The sequence below is a fragment of the Nuphar pumila genome, chromosome 12 (assembly GCF_984573655.1).
Source record: "Nuphar pumila chromosome 12, dmNupPumi1.hap1.1, whole genome shotgun sequence".
Lineage (NCBI taxonomy): Eukaryota > Viridiplantae > Streptophyta > Magnoliopsida > Nymphaeales > Nymphaeaceae > Nuphar > Nuphar pumila.
The window spans coordinates 9,520,293-9,532,384 of record NC_143260.1 but is presented as its reverse complement, the minus strand read 5'-3'; the positions used below and the strand labels follow the sequence as shown (position 1 = coordinate 9,532,384).

Here is a 12,092-nt window from a genome sequence, read left to right as displayed (position 1 = left end):
GAGCAGAGGTGAAGATTCCAAGTTTTGAAATGATTTTGAAGTGATATATATTGAAAGTAGTTGTTCTCTCGAAGCTTGATTTTTTTTTGTTACATGCTGGCTCTGCTACAAAGAAGGGTTGGAACCATAGTTTCACCACAAAATGTGAGTACCTTATCCCATTTGCACCAAATTGATCCTAATATTTAAGAAAATTCAGTGGTATACTATCCAAGAACCTACCTATAAATAATTACCTGAACCATAATCTATGTACAAAACTTCATGTTTAAGGAAATTGAGAAGACTCATCATATTCAAAATGGCCATGATCGACCTTATTACAACAATTGGGACTCCGACCATCAACATCACCACCGGGAGAGAATTCATCCTTTGCGCCATTACTCACTCATTGGTGGCCCATACTTTCTACGAACCAAGCTGTGAATCAAACAAAGAGATTGTGTTTGAAGCAGTGCAAAAAGAGGGAGGGAGGCAAGGAACAATTGAGATCAAGCTTGTGGATTATGGAGATCCCATGTATAATTATCATAACATAAGGTCTAGATCACATTATATTGCTTATAATCATGATTATTGAGTAAACTCCGAAGCTCATATTTCCCCTTAACCTTTACTATTAAGTCGTTTTTATGCAATGTATGTATGTTGTAGGAATCTCAGCCTAGCGCTGCTTTTTGTCAGTAATAAAGCATGAATGATTGATGTGTATTCTTGAGAATCTTGGATGGTGGCTATATCTCAATGGTTGATGTGTATTCTTGAGAATCTTGGATAGTGGTTATGCCCCATGTAAAGAGAGTCCAAAACCATCTTGCATTTTGGTCTTATCATAAACTTTCATAATTAGATCTGTATCCAAAGTTAAAATCCATAATAAACATGTTAAAATACTATTGAGCGGATCGGGTCATACGATTCAAAACGAAATAATCTGACCCATTATCCATGATTGTCTTCATCAAACAACGGACATTTGCAACACAACATTAAAGTACAGTTCAAGCAAATGTTAAACTTGGTACAATTGTAACTAAATAAACAAAACCAATATTATGTTGCATCTTTTTTGTTCATTTCATCCAATCCTAGACAAGCCATCAAACATACCCTTAGTCTGCAACACAATCTTTGCATAATAATCAAAATAAAATGAAAATATAGGGGATAAATTTTTTGCATCTTGATTGTGATTGAGTTGTGGTTATGGAACAGTTTGTCTACCAGAAACATCCACCACATAAGGTCAGATCCTTAAAATAAGATCAACTACATCTGATATTTCCAATCTCACACCATGCATGCAAGCACATTGAGTTGCATGCAAATTGAGTGACCTCGAATAAGATCAAATTCCACACAAAGTTGCACATTTAAAGTTTGTATAAACCTGCAAATGGCATGATCACTGAACCTACCCACAAACTCCCATTGAATTCATCTACCTCACTGAGAAACTTCAAACTCCGTCCTTCCTTGTCCTCGATGACATCCAAGATCTCGCCATTTTCGCTAAGTTTAAAGGCCAAAGCATTTGATCTCTTGTTCATGAAGATCTTATGCAAACGTTGGAAGTTTAATGGGAGCTTCAGGATTGCTCTTTTTAACCAAGAATCATATTGGAGAAGTGCTGACAATGGTCCTTTCCTAGCATGCATAGCTACCCAAAATTCTCCTGCTGAGTTCCTTTTCACATTGTCTGGAAAACCGGGCAGATGGGCGAAAACATCCGTCTTTCCTGCGTTAGGACCCTTAAGCCAAAGCCTTGTGATTTGGCTCGCGCTCGATTCGGCGACAAGTATGAAGGACCCATCTCTACTCAAGGCCACCCCATTTGCAAATTTGAGACCTTTCAGCAACACCTTTACTTCTTTTGTTCTAGGATCATAACTCATCAGCCTTCCTGTTCTGTCGCCGCTAGCAACTAATATCGCAAATTGTCTACAAAAAAGCCAGCAAGGGTATCTACTGATCAATGAGGGCAACTAAAAACAAGCAAAAGAAATATCAAACACTTAGGATACGCATGATATTATAGGCAAGGTTTTAAGTTTTTTCAATAATATGAAAGTTGGATAAACTACAAAAGAGCTCAATTTCTGGGTGATTTGCAGAGATAATATGTATGGTTTTCCCTGAAAATACATGCACGTACCATGATGAGATACACACTATAAGCATGTAACAGTATCACCAATGTTAGCCTTTGTAGGGGACTTAAGTTTTAGAGGAGTATGATGGCACCAAGAACCACTTTAAGATGGAGGCTGGTTTACAAGGGCTAGTTCAATTGTCTTATACCTTTCAATATAACCATTGGTCACCAAGTCATGTCAAACTACTAACAATAAATGACAGTAAATATTGAAAATATTAAAGGGTAAATGATAAGTCTAAAATTGAAAATGATTGGTCTAATGCTATGACAATACATTTGGAATAAATAAGAACACACACATATATGCTATGATAGGCCTTGTGATTTGATGTAAACATATGAATATTTTATCATCAAATTTTATTACAATAACAACCATTGATTTTTGACATCTTTCAAATACACATTTGAGCATAAAAATGCTTAATAAAAAACAGCTTTTTAATTAAACACTGGTAAACACATTTAACGGTTCAGATTTAAAATAAAACACCTAAAACTATGATTTTTGGAAGGTCCTAACAGTAACTTAACGAAAAAGAGGACAGCATAATACCATTATATATATATATATATATATATATATATATAGAGAGAGAGAGAGAGAGAGAGAGAGAGAGAGAGAGAGAGAGAGAGAGAGAGAAATGTGTTCCTCCTAACATTCATATATATGATGTAGACTGTGCTGATTTTTGATGTTTCAAGCCATGTTTGATAAATCTGATGGCTTCTCATGTTCTGCCAAAAAAAAAACTCCTCGGGCAGATGTCTTTAGCATGATCCATTTGCTAAAAATTGTCTGTTGGATCATGTTTTTTGATACAAAAAAATGATTTTATGAGTTTTTAAATTTATGAAAATTCTAAGTCAAATTTTTAAGCCTTACAAAAACCTAATCACATGTCATAATCAGATTATCCAAAAGCCCCTATTCCTACTAAACAGGCTAAGTAGATCACATGTAAGGTTAATTCCAAAAAAAGGAACTAAAAATGTGAAAACTAAGACTGTCCACACCATCTTATCTTTAAGAGGAACCCATCTCTCTCTCTCTCTCTCTCTCTATCTATCTATCTATCTATCTATCTATATATATATTATAGTGAGAGAGATCATTTGTGATTGTTATGATATTACTTCATAAACTATTGTTATAATTAATATATAACATGAATCAACCCAAGACCCACTTGGTTGAACTGACCCGAGTTCTAACCCGAATAGAGCACGTGGTTAGGTCAGGTGCGTGTTATAGGCTTTCAGAACCCTTTAAAATTTAACCAAGACCCACCAACCCGACCTGACGAATTGTGCAGCTTCAACTGAACCTCACACGACCGACGATTTGCAGCTCAACAGCCTAGTAAAAGTTGGTCACATCCGAAATCCTGTAGGCCTGGTAAGAACTGAGCAGCTTGTGGTTCGGTTCGGTTAGGTTCCGTTCACATAAACTAGCCATGAGCAGCTTGTGAACAAAAGGTGTTCCCCTCGGTTGGGCTCATGCAAGTTTATGCACATGTAATAATTAGAACTGGTAAGCAAGTTCAAGCTTGGCTTTTTTTTTTGTGGCGAACTGGGCTAAGCTCGAGCTCATGGCGAGTCGAGTTAAAGGAGCTAAGCTCTACTAGCTTATTTACAAATAACCACATTATTTCAAAGTTTTTTTTTTTTACAGAGAAAGCTGGGGTTAGGCAGACCACTACCAGTTATACAACCATATACCATTGGGATTTGAACTTGCAACGTCCCAACACAAAGTTACGTGCACTAACTGCAACTGCCAGACAAGGGGAGCCCCCTTTGGTACATTATTTGAATAATTTCAACTATAAGCTAATTGCTTGAATAAGAAGCACAGCTTCGGTAATTGATTAAAGTTCATGGCTTTCAGGAGGAGAATGGGGATCAGGTGCAATCACATTGCACACAAAATGTGTGCAGCTGTACCAGGCCACCCTCCATCTACTGTTGGGCCTCGCTGCGATAGACTGTATCCCAAAGATGAAGGGTGGTCAAGTGCATCGGAACACGTTTCGTGTGCAATGTGATTGCACCTGATCCACCCTCCTTGCAGGACAGGGTTCAGTTTTTGAAAAGAACAGAGTCCGGACAAGTGTTTTGTACATAATTTTTGTGTTTGGTTGGTTCGTCTCCTTTACCAGCCCTAAATTATCGTCCCATCCCTATAATAAAAAGCAACGGGTTGGGTAAAGGTCGATCCGAACCCAACCATATAGTTAACGATGAGTTTGGGTTTTGCCGGGTCACAAAAATAGATTCACAAACTCGGACTCGCATAATTTTAGAAATTTTTTTATTAAAAATACATATAAAATATTTTAGTGGAATGAGTACCTAGCTAAAAAAATTGGGTTAGGTAGGGTACCTGGCAAAAATTATGACCCAAACCCGACCCACATATTGCTCAAGTCGGGTTCGGGCTGACCTAAATTTTATCTGGGTAAGCATTTTGCATGCTCATATCTGAGAATTTGTGTTCGGGGTAGGCGGGGTACCTGATACAAACCCGACTCATTGACATCTTTAATATGGGATTAGGGATGTCAAGGGGTCAGATGTAACCGACATTTAACCTGAATCTAAATCTGAATTCGATTAGTTGGATTCAGCAGCCAAATACGGATTCAATTTTTTAATAAGATTCGGGTTCGGCGTTAATTTTTTCATTAAACCCAACCCGAATCCAATCAAAACCCTAACCTGATTAAGTGCAGATATCAAGATTTAAGCTAGTTGGATCCAGATTTTTAACTTTTTTCATCTGACTCCGCATTCGAATCCCATTAAGTTTTATCTTTTTTCATCTCAATCCGACCCGAATCCAACCTGTTGACATCCCTACCTGGACAAGGTTGCCACGTTAATTGCATGCACGGGTTAAGTGTTAATCAATGAGAATATGAGCCACTAATAGAATGCACCGGATACGTGTCAATCGATGAGAACATGCAATCATGGCCACTCTGCCCAAAAAGTGCACCGACATATATGATCCTTTATTTTTACTGTCATGAGGTGGACTGAATAGCTCTTTTGTGTCTACGCTGTCTGATCAAATGGCAGAGGATGGCCCATGTACAATTAGAAGCCGCTTCACATTTTGATTATCACGTTCACGTTCAGGTGGAGGTGTTAAATGATGTTTTTTCGTCCTTGTTATCAAAGAATTCAGATTTTCTTTCACTAAAGAAAATCAGTAAGGAGGCATTACAAAGGCCAACTTAATGATTTTAAGATTAAGCTAATCTATTCCAAAAATATAAAAAGAACAGAAAAAAAAGAAGACCCAAGCCTGTCGACGAAACCAAACGACAGGTTATATGTTCCCCCTCCCGAACAGGGCATTAGCTACATCACATGTTCGGGGTCCCAAAGAGCACCACGTATGTAAGCATGTGTGTCTCGTATCTCCATGTTTGTCAGCATTAATTAGCGTTGGATTTTGATGTGATTGCAAAGACTTAAGTACCCTCTCCTCTATTGGTGCAAAAAAAATGACGATTCTTGAAAAAGAATAGTTGTAAAGACTTAAGTGCCCCGAAGATGATTATTTAAGACCCAGTCTCTGCACTGTAGGATTATCCGAGAAAGAAATCTCCCCTGGAGGAGGCCATGAACATCAACCCTCTCACTCTCTCTCTCTTCTATTTCTGCTTCTGTGCACATTCAGCAGAAGATCCTACATTGCTCTATCAAGCACCGACTGACTTGCACATTGACTGTTGTGGATCCTGATTCAGAGTTTTTACCCTTACAGGAGGAGGGTTTGGGGACTCATCCCAGCGTGGGTAGCATCATTCAACTAAATGAGTTGTAGATCCTGATTCAGAGTTTTTACCCTTACAGGAGAGGGGTCTGGGGGCTCCTCCCAGCGTGGGTAGCATCATTAAACTTAAAGAGTTGTCGAGTCTGATTTAGAGTTTTTACCCTTACAGAAAGGGAGGTCTGAGGGCTCCTCCCAGCGTGGGTAACATCATTAACCTTGATGAGTTGTGGAGCTTGATTTAGAGTTTTTGCCCTTATAGGAGGAGGGTTTGGGGGCTCCTCCCAGCGTGGGTAGCATCGTTCAACTTGATTCGTTGTGGAGCCTGATTTAGAGTTTTTGCCCTTATAGGAGGGGGGTTCGGGGGCTCCCCCGGCACGGGTCCCGGTTGTCGTGGTCAAAAAATGCACAGAGTGTCGTGGTGAGAAAGACATATGTTTGTTCCAAGCAAGGTTGGAAGAAATCAATGAAAAATCCAACAGGGAGCATGCCAAAATCAAGATGTGGATGTCAAGCGAGAATGATGTTGTGCAACTCAAATAACACAAAATAATAAGGGTCTGATTTTTAGTTAAAATAAGGAATAAAATGACAATAGAAATTGCTTAAAATTTACAGGAATAAACTAGACCCAATAATAAAGACACCACTTTTTACAGATTTGGAATATGACCTTCGGTTAGGGAGATATAACCCTAACAAGTTGGTCATAATTCGGGTAACGATTTACATCGATTTGCTTACTGAATAACACTATAAATCGCTATAGCAATTTGCGGAAGACACTACAAATCGCTATAGTGAGATCCAAAAACACCATAAATCACTATAGCGATTTGCGGAAGACACTACAAATCGCTATAGTGAGATCCAAAAATACTATAAATTGCTATAGCGATTTGCGGAAGACACTACAAATCGCTGTTGAAAAGCCGGATAACACTATAAATCGTTGTGGGGCTTGTTGGAGACCCGATAACACTACAAATCGCTGTTGGAAGGCCCCAAAAAAATTTGGTCCAGAGGGCGCTGCCCCACGCCAAGGGCGGCCCCCTCTGGACCCCCGCCCGCTGACCGATCCGCGGCGGGGGGAGCCCCGGACCCCCCTCCTGTAAAGGCAAAAACTCTAAATCAGCCTCCACAACTCATCAAGTTGAATGATGCTACCCACGCTGGGAGGAGCCCTCAGACCCCTCTTCTGTAAGGGTAAAAACTCTGAATCAGACTCCACAACTCTTCAAGTTGAACAATGCTACAGTCAGTGTGTAGGTCAGTCGGTGTTTGATGGAGCAATGTAGGATCGTCTGTTGGATGTGCACAGAAGTAGAGAGAGAAGGGAGAGAGAGTGAGAGAGTTGATGTTCATGGCCTTCTCCAGGGAGAACTCTTTGCCTCCTTTGATTAAAGAAGAAGAAGACTTTGAAGAGTCAACGTCATCCTCGACTTTCTAGATAAAGGACATGTTTGTCCTTTTTTTGAACAAAGAAAGAAGAAGAAGACTTTGAAAAGTCAACATCATCCTCGACTTTCTGGATGGATGACATGTTTGTCCTTTTTTTGAACGAAGAAAGAAGAAGAAGACTTTGAAGAGTCGACATCATCCTCGACTTTCTGGATGGAGGACATGTTTGTCCTTTTTTTGAACTGTTTGTTTTTTCTTTTTTGAATGAAGGGCATTTTTGTCATTTTCTCAAACCATCACTTTATGAGAAGAATAGCAAGAAAGGGTACTTAAGTCTTTGCAACAACACCAGAGTCCGATGCAAAGTTATGTCAACATACACGGGAATACGAGCACCATGTGCTTGTATACGTGGTGCTCATTCAAAGCCCCGAACACAGACGTGAGATTCAGTGAATCATCGGGGGGGAACATACACCACCCTCTCGAAACCAAAGGCGTAGCTATGGGGGGAGGGGCAGGACTGGGCTGTAGCCCAGTCCTGCCTCCCGAAACAGTTAAAAAATTAAATTTTTTTTAAAAGCCCAGTCCTAGTCCAGCCCTGATTCCATATGAAATAGATTTTTATCCATTTTTGTAGCCCCCTGACTGCAGCAAATAGTTTGATTTGTCCACATGAAATAGATTTTTATTAATAATTATAGCCATTTTTTATTTTATTTCAATTTTTTTCGGGGGCGCTGCCCCCGAACCCGGGACTAGCACATGAATCGTAAAACATAGGTGAAAGAAGCAAACGGTTAAAGATAAAAATAAAAACGGTGGTCAGCTTGTTGCCATTGTTACAGTGAGACCTAAATTATTTTATCAAAAGTCGGTGTTAAATGTTCAAACACGGGCACATGTAATGAGGTGAGATGTAAGGTGAAGATTGAATATGACGGGAAATCTGTCATATACAGTATGAGCGTAACTGCATGCTCTTGCTAGGGGAGGCCTAGTTCATTAATGTACAATTTACAATAACAGTTGAGGCCTTAAATTTGTCGAGTATAACGTTAGATATTCGAAGTTTTGTAAATGGCTTGACATTATATATATATATATATATATATATATATATATAGTGAGTGGTAGCTGCTCAATCCATACGTGCTCAATTAAAAACTTAATCTTGCTGAGCGGGCCTGTGATGGACACTCAGCATTTTTTTGGATCAAAAACACTGAAAATCTTTTAAAAAAACCATTTAGTGGTGCTTTTGGAGCAGCGCTAAAAACAGTCTAGAAAATACTGAGCGCATTCCGGCTGACCTTTAAGGGCAGTTTTGAGCGCCGTTAAAGATCTTTGACGGAAAAGACCTTTAGCTGCTTTTCAGAAGAGCTAAAGGCTTTTTACAAGTTTTTTTTTGCGTATTTTGACATCCTCTATGCTGTTTTTTGCGTGCTGAAAATCCATCATGCACGATGAGCGGTCAGCGAGTTACTGTGTTCCTCTTGAGCACGTATATATATATATATAGGGTATTGGGGGAGTACCTTCTTTGGAAACGCGTGCTGGAGTCAGTAAAATAAATGGTTCCATCGAGCTGGTCGATATCCAAGTGGTTGGTGAAGCGAAAGGGTTGGCCCTCACACTGGGTGGCAAGCTGCGTAGCTCGGCCACCACCTTCTCCAACCACCATCAGCCCAAAGTATGCGTCCGCGATGTAGAGCTCGCCTGTCGCCTTGTGGAACTGCAAACCCAGCGGCCGTCCACACACCTCCTCCTCCCCTATCATGATGCCCTTCTCCCTCACTCCACACCTTTCTCTGCTCCTGCGCACACCACACGTTTTCTTGTTAATGACAGGCCACCACTTTCCAAATGCTTTTCATTTCTCTTCTTTTTTTGGCAGAGATTTTGACACATGACAGAGCTCTCTCTCTCTTTGACACACACACACACACACACACACACACATATATATATATATATATATACAAACAAGTATTTTTTGAGACTTTCTTTACAAATCTAAACCCACATATGTGTTTGACACGGTCCTGCATCAACACTTGGATCGTGTTTTTTTATGAATAAAATTGTTTTTTAGGCTTAAATATTAACATAATTTTCTATTGATTTTATCAAAAAAACAGCTACTATGTTATAATTAGTTCAATCCCTACAAAATCAAACATGTAGAACACATAGGCAATTAAAAAGAATGAAAAGAGTCCTAAATATGCTGATTTATAAGGATACAATTCATGCCTATGTATTGCTCTCTCTCTCTCCCTCTTTATATGTATATATTTATATCACAGTCATTTGTATATAATCTACTAGAAAATTTGTTTTTTATATTTTTTAGTGGCTCTAAACTCGCACATGTAATCTATATAACTTGTTTAGTAAAAAACAATTTCTGAATGATGTGTTTGTAATACGTACGCATGCTTAAAAAATTAAGGGCGTATAACGGACTAAAATTTCATGATTTCCAAGATCACATTTTTACGTTAAAAAAATATGAGCCAATGTGCAATCCCTGTCAAACAACTATGTTAAGCACATGTATGAGATTAGATTGAATGCATATACAAAATTTTCAACTACATAGGATACATGCAATCAAGTGTACCAAGTAAACAAATATCAATATATATATATAATTTTGGTTTATTATATTGTTTGTATATCAACAACCCACAACAAAACAAAAGAGTCTTAAATGTTAGTATTATGAGGCACCCCCACACTTGGAATTTTTTAAGAATTGGGTAAGGCGTTATAAGACATTTGGGCCTGGGAAGGGCTGACGGAAGATCTGGTGCAGTCACTTTGCACACTTTAGTATCTTCCCTTCATCTTCTGTTGGACTCGACAGTTTGACAGATTGTACCCAGAGATGAAGGGGCAGTCAGGTTCAGCATACACTCAAAGTGTGTAATGTGATTGCACCTGATCTACCCTCGGAAGGGCTTGGTGTCGGTGACCTCCTTCGGGGTTTACGTAGCAAGGTGGGCCAGCCATTATTCTTGGTAAAAAAAAAAATCAGAACAAAACCTTTGAAAGTTCACAGATGACAGACCATTATAAAACAACAGATCAACAATCTAGAATCAGCCCAAGGGGTTTTGACACAGTGGAGGGGAGCTAGAGTGGTTGGGGTTTTATTCTCTTTAATGTCAACCCCCTCACATTAATGAGGGAAAGAGATAAACCCTTGTTCAGCCCAATCCGAGTGACTCCCTGAGGGCAAGGGGTGCAGTATGAGTTTACGCCATCGGAAAGGCGACCTTAAGTATGGACTAGGTCTCATTTCGAGGGTGGTTTTCTCGTCTTTCATGAAGAAAAAACATCCATGAATCAGAACTCATGATTAGTAATTTACCAATAAGGAGAGGTGGTGGCAAACTCTGCCCAACCATGAAGAGGGCCTCGCCACCGCAGAATCCGGCCGTCCGCGACGCCGGTGTACGGTCCCCGGCCATGTTGGTCGAACGCGAAGCTCTCCGGCCCGGCCGTGCCGTTCAGGTACACGAGCTCGGCTTGGTGCAGAACGTCGCGGAAGGGCCGCCGGAGAGGATCGGGCACCGCTCCGGTGGATGAAGGCGGAGGGCGGTTAGGATTGAGGGTGATGAAGATTGAGAAGAAGGCGAGTGTGGTCGCGGAGAGGAAGATTTTGGACCTCATCTTTGCTGTTGGGGATTTGAGCCTTGGATTGATATTTGATGGTCGCAGAACTCGGTTTTTTATGGGCTTTTATAGACTAAAAGAGCAATGATGCAAAATCATGCACTCCCCCTTATGGCCCTAAGTGTTTTCTTATCGCTTTCATTGTCACGGCTTTCTCAAGTATTTATGGTCATTTATGCGAAGTTGGGAAGAGGGTAGCACGTATTTAGTGCGTCCTGGTTTGGATGAACGGCCCACACACCCATGTCTCGTGTCCCAACTGAAATTCATGACAAGGAAACCAATGTTGTCTGTACCGTTTTTTCCAACCGATTCGATTCCACCCCCATCCCCCAAAAGGGACTGAATCGCTCTATTAAAACAAGTTTTAAAAAACTTAAATATACATTATCTATATATATTGATGAAAACATGCTAAATGAAATATGCTAAATAGGGTTTTCTGTTTTTTTTTTTACAATTCTGATCTCATATATGTGTTCGGCAAGATAAATTTACTTCAAAAGTAGAAATCAATACTTAGATCATCTTTTTGAATGAAAAGTGATATTTGGGGCCTTAAAAATTTATGAAGATTTTGAACCGTTGATTTTCAAAGTTCAAACTTTTATTAAAACTTACGTATATGTCGGAATCAAAAGCTTAAAGAGCTCAACCTTATAAAATCAGTCAAAATCCATTTAGCTGATCTATGCACAGTCAAAATTAAAAAATAAAATAAAAAGCATAAACAGTATAGATATATATCATAAAAAAAATCGGAAAGTCAAATGCTGCATGCTCAAAGTTAAAAAGAATGACTTTTAGCAGCAGTCAACGACTGCCACTAAAGGCTATTTTTTAATGCGCGGAGCATGGGTGCATGTCATGCCGTTCGATGATGCTCTCTCTCCTCTCTTTTTCTCTCTATAGGGTTTACATTTAATATAGTGAATTGTAGGTATATTGTAACACCCCAAAATCTCTACTTGTTAACTTTTGAAAGATATTTAGAAAACTTTTCAAAATTCAGAGTTTTGGTTTTGAAATTCAGCGAAAGCATATTTTTCATTGAAAGATAGA

General features: G+C 39.4%; 1 protein-coding gene across 1 annotated transcript; it reads right to left on the bottom strand.

Moving 5' to 3' along the window:
- Positions 1-1,164: 1,164 nt before the first annotated feature.
- On the bottom strand, positions 1,165-11,168 carry LOC149819931 (protein STRICTOSIDINE SYNTHASE-LIKE 10-like). The gene is made up of 3 exons (XM_089982612.1): positions 10,726-11,168; positions 8,885-9,163; positions 1,165-1,944 (listed from the first exon to the last, which is right to left on the bottom strand). The coding sequence occupies exons 1-3, from the start codon at positions 11,025-11,027 to the stop codon at positions 1,377-1,379; spliced, it is 1,149 nt and encodes a 382-aa protein (XP_089838738.1). The 5' UTR covers positions 11,028-11,168; the 3' UTR covers positions 1,165-1,376.
- Positions 11,169-12,092: the final 924 nt, after the last annotated feature.

Excerpts from the sequence above, each read along its gene's own strand:
- LOC149819931 (XM_089982612.1), bottom strand. The coding sequence starts at position 11,027 with ATGAGGTCCAAAATCTTCCTCTCCGCGACCACACTCGCCTTCTTCTCA. Across the intron at positions 9,164-10,725 it reads GCCACCACCTCTCCTTATTG|GAGCAGAGAAAGGTGTGGAG; the intron begins GTAAATTACTAA and ends TGGTGTGCGCAG. Across the intron at positions 1,945-8,884 it reads AGCACGCGTTTCCAAAGAAG|ACAATTTGCGATATTAGTTG; the intron begins GTACTCCCCCAA and ends GCTTTTTTGTAG.